The sequence below is a fragment of the Theropithecus gelada genome, chromosome 4 (assembly GCF_003255815.1).
Source record: "Theropithecus gelada isolate Dixy chromosome 4, Tgel_1.0, whole genome shotgun sequence".
NCBI classification, from domain to species: Eukaryota; Metazoa; Chordata; class Mammalia; order Primates; family Cercopithecidae; genus Theropithecus; species Theropithecus gelada.
The window spans coordinates 113,955,177-113,969,185 of NC_037671.1; the positions used below are offsets into that span (position 1 = coordinate 113,955,177).

The 14,009-nt window shown below is 39.9% G+C and overlaps 1 protein-coding gene across 2 annotated transcripts in view; it reads left to right on the plus strand.

Annotated features, from left to right (window-relative positions):
- Positions 1-14,009, plus strand: part of SYNE1 (spectrin repeat containing nuclear envelope protein 1) — a 528,817-nt gene that overhangs the window by 408,899 nt on the left and 105,909 nt on the right. For both annotated transcript variants that reach the window (XM_025384518.1, XM_025384520.1), the window contains 8 exons: positions 1,213-1,386; positions 4,233-4,364; positions 4,876-5,072; positions 6,878-7,010; positions 7,714-7,896; positions 9,437-9,586; positions 10,147-10,323; positions 11,010-11,165. In XM_025384518.1, the coding sequence (XP_025240303.1) occupies positions 1,213-1,386; positions 4,233-4,364; positions 4,876-5,072; positions 6,878-7,010; positions 7,714-7,896; positions 9,437-9,586; positions 10,147-10,323; positions 11,010-11,165 (1,302 nt within the window). The remainder of the gene's footprint in view (positions 1-1,212; positions 1,387-4,232; positions 4,365-4,875; positions 5,073-6,877; positions 7,011-7,713; positions 7,897-9,436; positions 9,587-10,146; positions 10,324-11,009; positions 11,166-14,009) is intronic.

Here is a 14,009-nt window from a genome sequence, read left to right on the forward strand (position 1 = left end):
CAAAAACGTTTGTAGGATGGCGCAAGGCCTACAGTTCTGTTATGTGTAGGTATAATACAAGGAAAGCAAATCTTTAATATCAATCAGTGCGTGTAAAGCTGGGCTTGACAACATGGAATGAGCACGAAAACATCCTAGAAGTTCAGAAAGTAGAGCCCAACCCCAGCCATGGAGGAAGGAAAGTCATCGAAAAGTGTCAAGTGAGAACATCTTAAAAACAGAGTAGAAGCAGAGGCCAAAGGTGGGGAACGGGAGCTAATGTGTCCGAAACAGATGGAGGTACATGGCGGTGAGAGGCCATGCCAGGAAAGTAAGGAAGGCAGATTGCGCATGGACGAGGTATTACGAGGGTAGAGGAGTTTTCTCTGCAGCTGGCACACGTGAAGATCCTTGTTCTGGGGACACTATGTGTGCAGCACAGCCAGGTATAGGATGCACTTGAGTGGAGAGGGTGGAGAGGCCGATTAGGAGTCTAGAGCTCCCTTCTCTGTAGACGGCGACAAGTGCCTGGGCCAAGGGGGAGACCAGTGGGAGTGAGAGGATATTGCTCATATATTAACTGAGTTCCGTCAACTTTCACATTTAAAGCAGTGTTTTTTGTTTGTTTGTTTGCTTGTTTGTTTTGAGACAGAGCCTCCAACCAGAGCTGCAACCTGAGCTTGGCAAAGGAAAACTCAGAGCCTCTCTTCAAAAGAGCCCACCTTCGTTCTTAACTCTACCTTTCCCTGTGTTTCCTTTTTGTCCATTTGTCCACCTGGTCCTAGTTGCTCTCTCTGCCCTCCCTTGTCCTGCTCAAGGACTCCTCGCTCACTCCTCACTCTCCTCTAGAAATGCAGAGCTGTCTACTCAGCTCCAGGGCTAGGTTAGTGTCAACTCCTCTCCACCCAGGCTTGAGTGCAGTGGCACGATCTTGACTCACTGCAACCTCGGCCTCCCAGGTTCAAGCGATTCTTGTGCCTCAGCCTCCTGAGTAGCTGGGATTACAGGCACATGCCACCATGCCTGGCTAATTTTTGTATTTTTAGTAGAGATGGATTCCACCATGTTGGCCAGGCTAGTCTCGAGCTCTTGACCTCAGGTAATCCACCAACTTCAGCCTCCCCAACTGTTGGGATTACAGGCGTGAGCCACTGCACCCGACCCTAAACCAATTTTGATTCTAATGTAATACATGAATGAGTTGCTGACTTCTTTCTCCCTGAAAAATTGCAGGAATACTTTCAAGGCCTGGAATCTCATATGATCTTGACTGAAACACTCTTCAGAAAGATAATCAGCTTTGCAGTCCAGAAGGAAACCCAGTTCCATACAGAGCTGATGGCTCAGGCTTCTGCTGTACTGAAACGGGCTCACAAGAGGGGTGTGGAGCTGGAGTACATTCTAGAGGTGAGACCATTGATGTCATGTCTTCCGTGCTGCAGACTTCCTGCTGCAAAATGGACCTTTGATGCAAGACGTATTGATCCATGCAGTTTGCCTCATGTAACCTCAGAGCTAGCTGTGCTCTCCGGCTCAGGACTGTACTTTTCCTATGGTTCTGTGTTGCTTGTTCCCCTTGTGTTTTCTGTTTACATTTGGCTATCTGCTGTGCCATGTTGGAAGTAAGATATATACACACTGACTTCAGACTATGCATGAAGATATTTGGGGTTTTGATATTCAGACTGATAGCTTACTTAAGCATATGAAAAATATAGAAATAGGCCAGGTGCAGTGGCTCACACCTGTAATCACAGCACTCTGGGAGGCTGAGGTGGGTGGATCACTTGAGGTCAGAAGTTCGAGACCAGCCTGGCCAACATGGTGAAACAAACCAATGTGTTGAAACCCCATCTCTACTAAAAATACAAAGAAAATTAGCCGGACGTTATGGCGGGTACCTGTAATCCCAGCTACTTGGGAGGCTGAGGCAGGAGAATCGCTTGAACTGGGAGGTGGAGGTTGCAGTGAGCCGAGATCATGCCACTGCACTCCAGCCTGGGCAACAGGAGTGAAACTCTGTCTCAAAAAAAAAAAAAAAAGAAAAAGAAAAAGAAAAATGTAGAAATATTTTTTTCTGTCCCAAATGCGGTTGCTCTTGGAACAGAATAGGTGCTCAGTGGTGGCTACTGGCAAGCTGTAGAACCCTGTGGAAATGTAGGACGTTATTGATGGGACAGTGCCCTCCTTTCTTTCTTCAGTAACTGTATCAGTTGCCCTGAACTGTTCCTGCTTTCTCATTCTTCCTGTTTCCCTTGGAAGTTTTAGAGATTATAATCTCTCTCCGCTTTTTTGGCTCCCCCACCCACTCCCACAATATTACTGAATATTGCTGCTCTTACCTGGGTTGTCTGCAGGTCCTATTTGCATTTTTTTCCAAATGAGTTTTTCCCTGGGCCAACATTTTCATATCTAGCTAACCCCCAAATCCCAGATGTAGAATTCCCTAATGTGGAATTCCCTGTATTTTGGAGAGACATCTACCTTTAACGTTCAAAATTTCTGTAATAATAGTTATGCTTTATTGACATGTCTGGCCCCTGGCAAGACTTCTTACACTTACATGAATCCATCTCATCCTTATCATAACCCTTTGAGGTGGTATTTTGAATCCCTGTTTCAGCAACGAGTCTGGGAGCAATGGCTTGCCAAGACACGTGTTAATTGGTGGCAGAGTCAGTGATCACACCTTCATCTGTCTGACTTCACAACCTGAAATGTGGGCTTCTCCGTGAAACTTACCTGATGACACCATTTAAACTGTAGCCCCGCCAGGCACACACCTGGGCACTCCCTCCCATCCCTACCCACTTCTGTTTTGTTCTCCACAGCACAAGAACTCTATTATACCATACAACTTATTGTTTGTTTTTGGTTTACTCTTTATTATTGATTACCTGTCTCTCCTCACTAGAAGGCCTGGGTTTGTGTCTGTTGTATTTACTCCTAGATTCCTAGGCATTGAAAGGCATTTACTGCAGAGTCAAGTGAGCATACTCACACTGAGAAACTGCTGACCCACGGTGTAAATTATTGGAAAAGACTTCAACGCATCTTTTTAAAAGTGTTTTCCAGTTTTAAATAAAAGAAAAGTCTGAACTTAGGAATAAGTGATTTGCTATTTTTCCTTAATAGAATATATAGACTATATATTCATATTTAGAGATATCTGTTTCACATGCAAATGTAATTGTTTTGCTTACTCGTTACATGAAAGGCAAACATCCCCATCTTTTTGACTTAAATCCTTACTGTGGTAAAGAATAAAGCCATGCATACCTGGGCTAGATGTGGTGGCTCATGCCTGTAATCCCAGCACTTTGGGAGGCTGAAACAGGAGGATCTCTTGATGCCAGGAGTTTGACACCAGCCTGGACAACGTAGTGAGACCCCCGTCTCTACAGAAAATTTTTTTTAATTAGCCTGATGTGGTGGAATGCACCTGTGGTCCCAGCTACTTGGGAGGATGAAGCAGGAGGATCCCTTGAGCCCAGGAGTTCGAGTCTGCAGTGATCCATGATTGTGCCACTGTACTCCAGTCTGGGTAACAGAGTGAGAGCCTATCTGAAAAAAAAAAAAAAAAAAAAAAAAGGCCGGGCATGGTGGCTCATGCCTGTAACCTCAGCACTTTGGGAGGCCAAGGCAGGCGGATCACGAGGTCAGGAGATCGAGACCATCCTGGCTAACACGGTGAAACCCCGTCTCTACTAAAAAATACAAAAAACTAGCTGGGTGTGGTGGCAGGTACCGGTAGTCCCAGCTACTCGGGAGGCTGAGGCAGGAGAACAGCGTGAACCTGGGAGGCAGATCTTGCAGTGAGCCGAGATCGTGCCAGTGCACTCCAGCCTGGGCGACAGAGTTAGACTCTGTCTCAAAAACAAACAAAAAAAAAATGTGCATACCTGATAGAAGGTACACTGCACACATTATTCCATTTAATCCTCATGATGGAGAAGACAGCTATTATTATCCCCGTTGTAATATATGGAAAAGAGGTACAGAGTTTAGTATCTTACTCACGACCATAAAGGGGCTTAGTGGCAGATTCCAGAGCCCATTCACAATGCTTTCAAGCGTCACCATTTGATTACTTGCCTTATAGCCATCTTTTGCTTCCCAAAGCAAGCCCCAATGCAAACATCTCTGATGTAACTTTAAGGAGAATCTGTCAAGCACGTATTTTGCACACAAGGAAGAATATCTTTCCCTAATGAGCCTTTTTTTTAGCTCACAGACAAATGTTGTGTTTCTAGACATGGTCGCATCTGGATGAGGACCAGCAGGAGCTTAGCAGACAGCTGGAGGTGGTGGAAAACAGCATCCCAAGCGTGGGTCTGGTGGAGGAGAACGAGGACAGGCTTATTGACCGCATAACACTCTACCAGGTTGGTGTTACAAGCCGTCACATTGCCTTTAGAACCTTACCAATAGTTTTAACAGAATGTAAACAAATTTGTGATCAATTACTTTATTAGTACTTTTACTTTTCTTTCAAGTTATTGGCATTGAAAGGAGATAATGTTTCTGTTATTTATAGTTGGACATTATTAAAAGTCTTTCTTTTTTCTTTTTAATGAGAGCTCTTTTTGAAAATTCAGCCTCCACCAAGCATTAATTTATGCTGATGCCACACAATTCTTAAAATAATAACAATAATTTGAAAGTTTGAAATCCACCTAAAGTCACTACCAAAATAATAATAATAATAAACAAAAGGAGACCATCTATACTTAAATATAGATGAAACATCTTGAAGTTTTCAGTGTTACTTGAGTGAGTATACTTTAAGTTCCAATAACAGGTAATGGGAACATTGTAGGTACTGGAGAAATTATAATTCTTAAAGACAAAAATTGCATATCCAAACTTGTAACCTAATAATTTCAATGATTTTAGCATTTAAAATCTAGCCTTAATGAATACCAGCCCAAATTATATCAAGTATTAGATGATGGCAAACGACTTCTGATATCCATCAGCTGCTCAGATCTAGAAAGTCAACTAAATCAACTTGGAGAGCGCTGGCTAAGTAACACCAACAAAGTGTCTAAGGAACTTCACAGACTGGAAACAATATTGAAACACTGGACCAGGTAATATATGACTGTTTTGTATATTTTCAGATGAGTGCTACATTGTATTAATAAGGCTAGTGGGGGTGGGGGATGATGGCTGAAACCTATAATCTCACTACTTGTGGAGGCTAATGCAGGAGGATTGCTTGAGGCCAGCTGTTCAAGACCAGCCTAAGCAACATAGTAAGACCCCAATCTCTGCAAAAAATAAAAAAGGACTAGGTATGGTAGCACATGCCTATGGTCCCTGCTATTGGAGAGGCTGAAGTGGGAGGATTGCTTCAGCCTGGGAGGTCGAGGCTTCAGTGAGTCATGATCATGCTACTGTACTCCAGCCTGGGCAATAGAACGAGAGTCTGTCTCAAAAATAAATAAATTAGGCAAGTAGATATTCACTTGAAAGTGACATGGCTCCTCTAGGAACTTATTGTATAGTTTGGAAAATAAAGATAAGCAGAGGCCGGGCGCAGTGGCTCACACCTGTAATCCCAGCATGTTGGGAGACTGAGGTGGGCAGATCCCCTGAGGTCGGGAATTCGAGATCAGCCTGACCAACATGGAGAAACCCCATCTCTACTAAAAATATAAAATTAGCCAGGCATGGTGGCGCATGCCTATAATCCCAGTTACTTGGGAGGCTGAGACAGGAGAATCGCTTGAACCTGGGAAGGGGAGGTTGCAGTGAGCCAAGATCGTGCCATTGCACTCCAGCCTGGGCAACAAGAGTGAAACTCCGTTTCAGAAAAAAAAAAAAAAAAAAAGGTAAGTAGAAAGTCCCTACTTGGATTCCTTTTTTTTTTTTTTTTTTTTGAGACAGAGTCTCGCTATGTCTCCCAGACTGGAGTGCAGTGGCGCGATCTCGGCTCACTGCAAGCTCCACCTCCCGGGTTCAGGCCATTCTCCTGCCTCAGCCTCCCGAGTAGCTGGGACTGCAGGCGCCTGCCACCACGCCCGGCTAATTTTTTGTATTTTTTTTTTTTTTTTTTTAGTAGAGACGGGGTTTCACCGTGTTAGCCAGGATGGTCTCCATCTCCTGACCTTGTGATCCGCCCGCCTCAGCCTCCCAAAGTGCTGGGATTACAGGCCTGAGCCACCGCACCCGGCCCAATTTTTTGTATTTTTAGTAGAGAAGGGGTTTCACCTTGTTAGCCAGGATGGTCTTGATCTCCTGACCTCGTGATCGACCCGCCTCGGCCTCCCAAAGTGCTGGGATTACAGACGTGAGCCACCACGCCCGGCCTCCCACTTGGATTCTTGTATACTCATATAAACATATAATTAAAAGTGAGCAGGGAGGCAGGTGCATAACGCACCTTGCCTTTGAGTTTCACCCTCCCTTGCCTAATGACTGTGTCTGAGAAATCACAGTAAAGCCTGAGAGGGAGAGAAACAGAAAATGGAAGTGGAGAAAGAGAAGAGTGGAAGGAGAGAAAGAGAAAAGTGGAAGCTTCTCAAGGGCAATGGGAAACATTCAGCAGGGTGGAGGATTGATTTTTACACAATGACATAGTCTGTGTCTAAGCTGCCTTTATTTCAAAGGACCTTTTGTAACCATCATCTGATATTTTCTAAGTAGCATCAATGTGAAGGAGTAGGGGAAAGATACTTTTACACCCAGCTGAAAGACAGGCAAGCGGAAACCCAGAGAGACGGGCTTGATAAAGGTATCAATATTAAGAAAATTTCAGAGTGCCAACCTCATGCATTTTTCTTCTAAATCTTCAGACCTCTTGTTTTAAAACTGTTGGCATTGGTGAGTAATGTAGGTGAGCAGAAGATAGTGATGAAATGTTTACTTAATAGACTCCGTAATGTACTTACAGATACCAAAGTGAATCTGCAGATCTAATTCACTGGTTACAGTCTGCAAAAGACAGGCTAGAATTTTGGACTCAGCAATCTGTGACAGTCCCACAAGAGCTGGAAATGGTCCGGGATCATCTAAATGCTTTCCTGGTAAGTCTAAGAATCTAAGGCATTTGATTCAGGCCTGTAAGTTAGGCCTGACCCATGCACCAGTAGAAAAGTAGTCAGGCCAGGCATGGTGGCTCACGCCTGTAATCCCAGCACTTTGGGAGGCCAAGGCGGGCAGATCACAAGGTCAGGACTTTGAGACCAGCCTGACCAACATGGTGAAACCCCGTCTCTATGAAAAATACAAATATTCGCTGGGCGTGGGTGTGTGCCTGTAATCCCAGCTACTCAGGAGGCTGAGGCAGGAGAATCGCTTGAACCCAGGAGGCGGAGGTTGCAGCGAGCTGAGATTGTGCCACTGCACTCCAGCCTGGGCAACAGAGCGAGCGACTCCATCTAAAAAGAAAAAAAAAAAAAGGAAGGAAGGGAGTCAACCATCAGTGAATATACTTAAAAAACTAAGCTATAGAGAATATATTAATGTTAACTATGTGTGTTCCATAATTATGCAAAATAATAGGGTTCCATGACTCAACATTGCCTCTTCAGAGTAGTTTTCAAGTAGAGGCTTCGTAGTTTGCTTTCATTCGAGGGCAAGGGTGTACTGGTGTCATTTTCTTTGAGTGTTCGGTATAATCCCCTCCAGGATGTAAAGGAAATTGTTTCATGCACTAAATTGATCGCTTTCCTTTTAATGAATGGTCTGACTACTTAACCCTAATTTGAACATCGCTACTTGTTTCAGGAGTTTTCTAAAGAAGTGGATGCCAAATCTTCCCTGAAATCATCTGTTCTGAGTACTGGAAATCAGCTCCTTCGACTGAAAAAGGTGGACACAGCCACGCTGCGCTCTGAGCTGTCGCACATTGATAGCCAGTGGACTGACCTGCTAACCAATATCCCAGCCGTCCAGGAGAAGCTCCACCAGGTACAGAAAGAAGGATTGCTTTCGTGGGAAATAACTGACTTAAGCTATTTGACATGGAAAAATATATTCATTTTTTGCTTTTGCTCACAAATTTGAATCAGCTTTGTCCCAGACACCTGGCCTCCTCTTTCCCATTGTGTTAATATTAAGAGTGAACTCAGGCCGGGTGCAGTGGCTGATGCCTGTAATCCTAGCGCTTTGGGAGGCTGAGGAGGGTGGATTGCCTGAGCTCAGGAGTTCGAGACCAGCCTAGGCAACACAGTGAAACCCCGTCTCTACTAAAATACAAAAAATTAGCCTGGCGTGGCGGTGTGCGCCTGTAGTCCCAGCTACTCGGGACGCTGAGGCAGAATTGTTTGAACTGGGGAGGCAGATGTTGGCGTGAGCCGAGATCGCGCCACTGCACTCCAGCCTGGGTGACAGCGAGACTCATCTCCAAAATAAATAAATAAATAAATAAATAAAATAAAAAAAGTGAACTACGCTACAAAGCCCTGCCCCGAAGGCATTTCCTCTGAGGGTTTCTTTCTTGTATGTATGTGGGTGTGGGTATGTGTATTGGAATGTTTGTCTGACTTTGTTTAAACTCTGTTTTCTCCTGGATAAAATGTGGACAATGACATACACTTTTCTCATAAAGTGAGTGGTTATGAAGATTTAGAACATAATACATGTAAAAAAAAATCGTATGTATAGGAGAGCAACTGGCTTTCAGTAGATGTAAATACTCCTCTTATCTGAAAATACACCTACCTCCCCTGAAATCCCAGAACATTTTATCTTTATCTGTCTTTGATACTCATCACTGTGTTTCAGGCAGGATAGCTGTGTTTCATGTACATGCCTAATCTCTCCTAAGCAGCAGCTGTGCGCCCCCAGAGGGCAGGAACCAACCCACGTTCATTGCTATATCTTTCAGCACCACACAGAAGTTGATATACAAAGATTTTAAATGATTGCTTTTGTTCCTCCAAATCATCATAATACACATATGCATAAATGCGTGCTATGTTAAGTAAGATTTCGAATTGTAAGTACTGTATATCAGCTAAGGACTGAGGAAATTGGCTATGCTCTTAGGAATAAATTTAAGAGTGCCAAAAAATCTAGAAAATGATAGCTTGTAGTGTGGTATTTTTCTTTCTTCTTTTAACATTCTTGAGTCAATATGCAGAGATTTTATAAGATAATTAATAAAATACATCTGTTGAATGTTTTATGGTTAAGTTTTTTTAAGCTCATAAAACTAGTTATAAAATAAGAATAATATTCTCTTCTTTCTGGTGTTTTGATTAATTAGTTAATGTTTATACAATGTTTATAGTATTGGATGTCAGGTGAACATAAAATGACTATTATTGTTCAGCATTTGCCTGATGTTTGACTTCAAGCTTTCAATAGGGGTAAGATCTCCAAATGTCATTAAGGAGTGTTATCTCTCTTGGTACATTTTTAAGAATTATTGGAGGGTTTTTAAGTTAGCAGAAGTTGGGGTTTCCATTTTAACACTTGGGACTTGTTCTCTCCCTGACTTGGACAGCTCCAGATGGATAAACTGCCTTCCCGCCATGCCATTTCTGAAGTCATGAGTTGGATTTCTCTAATGGAAAATGTTATTCAGAAGGATGAAGATAATATTAAAAATTCCGTAGGTTACAAGGCAATTAATGAATACCTTCAGAAATATAAGGTAATTAAAATTTTTTGTTTTTAACTTTTCATATGTTGAGACCATTTTATTTGAAAGAACTAAAAAATTCAAATTATAGTAACCAAGTCTTGGAATGTATGTTTCCTACACATTGACCAGATAGGAATTCAAGAGCAAGAAAAATGCATTATCAGTTACAGAAATAAGAAGAAATATCTGGTACTAGGAATGATTTTGAATAATTTTATGTTATTCTTAAAGAATTGCAGAAATTATAAAAATAAATTTATAAATATTTTATAGTGAGGTTATATAATTTATCTAGTTCTAAATCTTCTACCTAAGAAAAAATATATATACACACACACACACACACACACACACACGTATATCTGTGTTTATGTTCATATAAACATATACAAATATATATATTTGGCTTCCAAAAATAATGAGTTGTGTGAATACAGACAAATTGAGCCATTTTAGCTGAGTTATAGAAGTGATAATATTAATATTGAGGTTACTTAAGGCTTTCCAACTCATGGAAAAATAATGAGACATTTATTGTATAATCTTATTTTCTCCTCTTTTTTTTTTAGGGTTTTAAGATAGACATTAACTGTAAACAGCTGACGGTGGATTTTGTGAACCAGTCCGTGCTACAAATCAGCAGTCAGGATGTGGAAAGTAAACGTAGTGATAAGACTGATTTTGCTGAGCAACTTGGAGCAATGAATAAAAGTTGGCAAATTCTGCAAGGTCTAGTAACTGAGAAGGTAAGCCATTGGCTTGCCACCATCCAGATTTACATGAAAACCCCAAGAACAGGCACACTCTGTAAGGAAGACTGGGTTCACGAGTAGTGTGGCTCTACTGGGCAAAGAACACTTCCAATAATACTGCTGAAGGTTAATCACCCTAAACTTTCTTTAACCTGTTGATGATTTTCTCTTATACACTCTGTGCTCTTTGTATATTTCATGATGTTTCCGTTTTCTAAAGATGCCTCTTGATTTATTTTGCCTTTGGTTCAAGTTGACTTTAGTCCTTTATTGTTTCCCAATAATAGTCATTGATTCATACTTTATGAAATTCATTTATTAAATCAAACTTGTCCAGCCCACGGGCTGCACGCGGCCCACGACGGTTTTGAATGCAGCCCAACACAAATTCGTAAACTTTCTTAAAACTTTATGAGATTTCTTTTGCAATTTTTTTTTTTTTTGGATCATTGGCTATTGTTAGTGTTCGTTTATTTTATGTGTGGCGCAAGACAATTCTTCTTCCAGTATCGCCCAGGGAAGCCAAAAGATTAGACACCCCTGTTTTAAATCATGTACACAATGAACTGTATTTTAAGAATTCTTAATGTGGAGAAAATGCTGGCTAGAATAATTAGCCTGCCAATGATTTGATTTTATTAAAATAAAGTTGCAAATTTCATTTTATTGTGTTTGTTCAGATCCAGCTGTTGGAAGGGTTATTGGAATCTTGGTCAGAATATGAAAATAATGTACAATGTCTGAAAACATGGTTTGAAACTCAGGAAAAGAGACTAAAACAACAGCATCGAATTGGAGATCAGGCTTCTGTTCAAAATGCGCTGAAAGACTGTCAGGTAACTTGTCCAGATGGCTAACATGAACCATCTCACAATTTCATGGCATATGCTAATGTGTTTGTAGGCCTTGAGAGTTGCAAGTTAAATATTTTTTAAAAGTTGCATTTAGTAACAAATTTTGCTGATTATGTGAGTTTATAGGTTTTTTTAAATAAAAAAAATACATTAGAGTTTTTCACTTGTTTTTAAAAATTTGAAATTATGAAAATTTTCAAACACACTCATAAGTAGAGAGAAATGCTGTGACTCCTATATACCGAGCGTCACATTTAATAATTATCAAGATTTGCAACCTGGGCGACATGATGAAACCCTCTCTCTACAAAAAGCTACAAAAATCAGCCAGACATGGTGGTGCTACACCTCTCAGTCCCAGCTACTCAGCAGGCTGAGGTGGGAGGATTGCTTGAATTCAGGAGATCAAGGCTGCAGTAAGCCGTGTTTACACCATTACACTTCAGCCTGGGTAACAAAGCAAGACCCTGTTTCCAAAAAAAAAAAAAATTGCATAAATTATTTCTTTTTCTAAAATAGATTTCCTAGTAAATACCAGACGTCGTGTCACTTTATTCTTACATACTACAATATATATCTTTGAAAAATACTTTTTCTTAATGCATCCATATTATTATCACCATCAAAAGTTTAATAATTCCTAATATTATTTTATGTTCAACTCATAGTCATATTTCCTCAGTTGTCTTTAAAATGTCTTTTTCACATTAACTTATTCAAAATAAGGATGCAGACAATATCCGTAGCTACATTTGCTTGTTAGATCTCTTAAATCTTTTGAATATTTTTTTAAGACCATAACCTGTCACAGAAACTGTCAATGGGTGCCGTGTTCAGGATTGGCCTATGAATGTCCTTAAGAGGTTGTTTAATTTTTTCTTCTCTCCTCTGTATGTCCTATAAATGGAAGTTAGCACTAGAGGCTTGGTTGGATTCCTGTTCACCTCCTCTGAGCAAGCACTTCACAGCAGACTTCCTACTATTAATTATTATTATTATTAATATCCTATTATTAATTAATAGAAAGTATCCATGTTACTTCCTCTTTTGTCACATGGGGAAGTACACAGAGTATGCTTGTTCTACTCTGAGGAATGAGGATTGAAAGCTCAGGTGAAGCAGTAACATTCCAAATGTTTTCCAGTGACTCAGGGACACACAGGTCTTCTTGTGTACCCAAAAGAAAAGTGAGCTATTGCAGTTAATGCTGTAATAAGATTTTTGAAAATAATTCATGAGTTCATATAATGTTACAGATTATGACTGTTCTCTTATAGTGTTTCCTAAAAACAATTGAAAACTCAACAGTGAAGTAATTCTACAGAAAAGCTTCTCTCTGCAAGTCTTGTTTTTCTATTCTGGGTTTCAAAAAGAAAGAACTTTGGTAATGATCTCTCTTCCAATCATCATGTTTTCTATTTGGGACACATATACAGAGAGGTATATTTAAGCACTTCATCAAAGCTTTTCAATTCTGAAAAGGAAGAGAAGTGCTGGCTCCCCAGCTAATGGATTACAATTTTGAGAATGCATAAAATTGATAAATAAAAACATCATGTAAAGAAATACCTTGAAGTAATAATAGTTTTTTATTTAATTATAAAAAGCCTCATGTCAGAACATGGGTGCTTAAAGATTGAAGATGAAGAACATGCATCAACTAGTCTCATTGCATTTCCGATTTTCCAGAGGCCAGTGGTATTTCTGATTTAGGCCATAAAATCTAAAATCTATAAGTAATCCAGAATTTCAGCTTTTTACTTGTGAGGACAAAATGTCATAACTTTCGTTGAGTTCTTAAGTTAAAATATATCCGTTGATTTTAAAAGGTAATTCTGCGTATTAGAATTAGCAAAGTGAGTGCCTTCTGGTTGCATGGTTGTGATAAACTTTACTGTTGAAAGACTGAAATACCACATTAATATCATTTGCATTTTCTTTTTTTTTCCAATTCTTTTCTTCCATACTTTTCTTTTTCTCTTTCTAAGTATTTTTTTCTTCTCTTTAACATTGCTTTTTCTGCCATTTTCCATTTTGTTTCTTTTCCTGTTCATGTCTTCTATTTAACGGGGAGACACCTTAACCATCTGGAAAATATAGCAGCAGCTCGACCATGTTTTACCAAGTGTAGGACCTAAGTTTTAGTCTTTCAGAGAGTCAGGTCAGACAGTGTCAGGAGGAAAAGCTTAAAGTGAGGTTTAAAGAACTTTGTACTGATACTAATTCATGATTTCAAATGAAAAGTCATTTAGACAGAATGAAAGTAGCCCATATAATTATTTTGGGACATCACATATAAATAAATCACAGTGGCCTAACTGGAAGGTTCTACTTGGCTATACTACAAGTCTTGTTAGAATTGTCATTTTGGAGAAATTGTTTTTTGGACCAAAGTGTGAAATTCAAGCCAGTATACTTAAATTGGTGACTGGATTCCAGCTTTATTTTGTTTTAAAAATCTTGAATATTTTCCCAGTCTTTAATAGGTGATTTATTAATTTAAACCAACATAAAACTGATATTTATGAATTAACCCAACTTAAGAATGTTTTATTGCTTTTAAAAATGGTAGGTTTGGCCTTTCCCCTTTTTGATCAAAAACAGAGTCATCTTTTAATTATTAATGAAAGCAAGGGAAACACACCTTTATTTTTTACGTAATATATATTTCAGCCCTGTTTCCCTTGTGGGCTTTGCTCTTATACCAACATACATGTGCAGGGCATTTTAGAAATAGTTTCTAAGCAATGGAACATTCATTTAATATTCCTCACTGAGAAAAAGTTAACATCATAGAATTGAATTAGAAACTCAATTTCTGTGGTT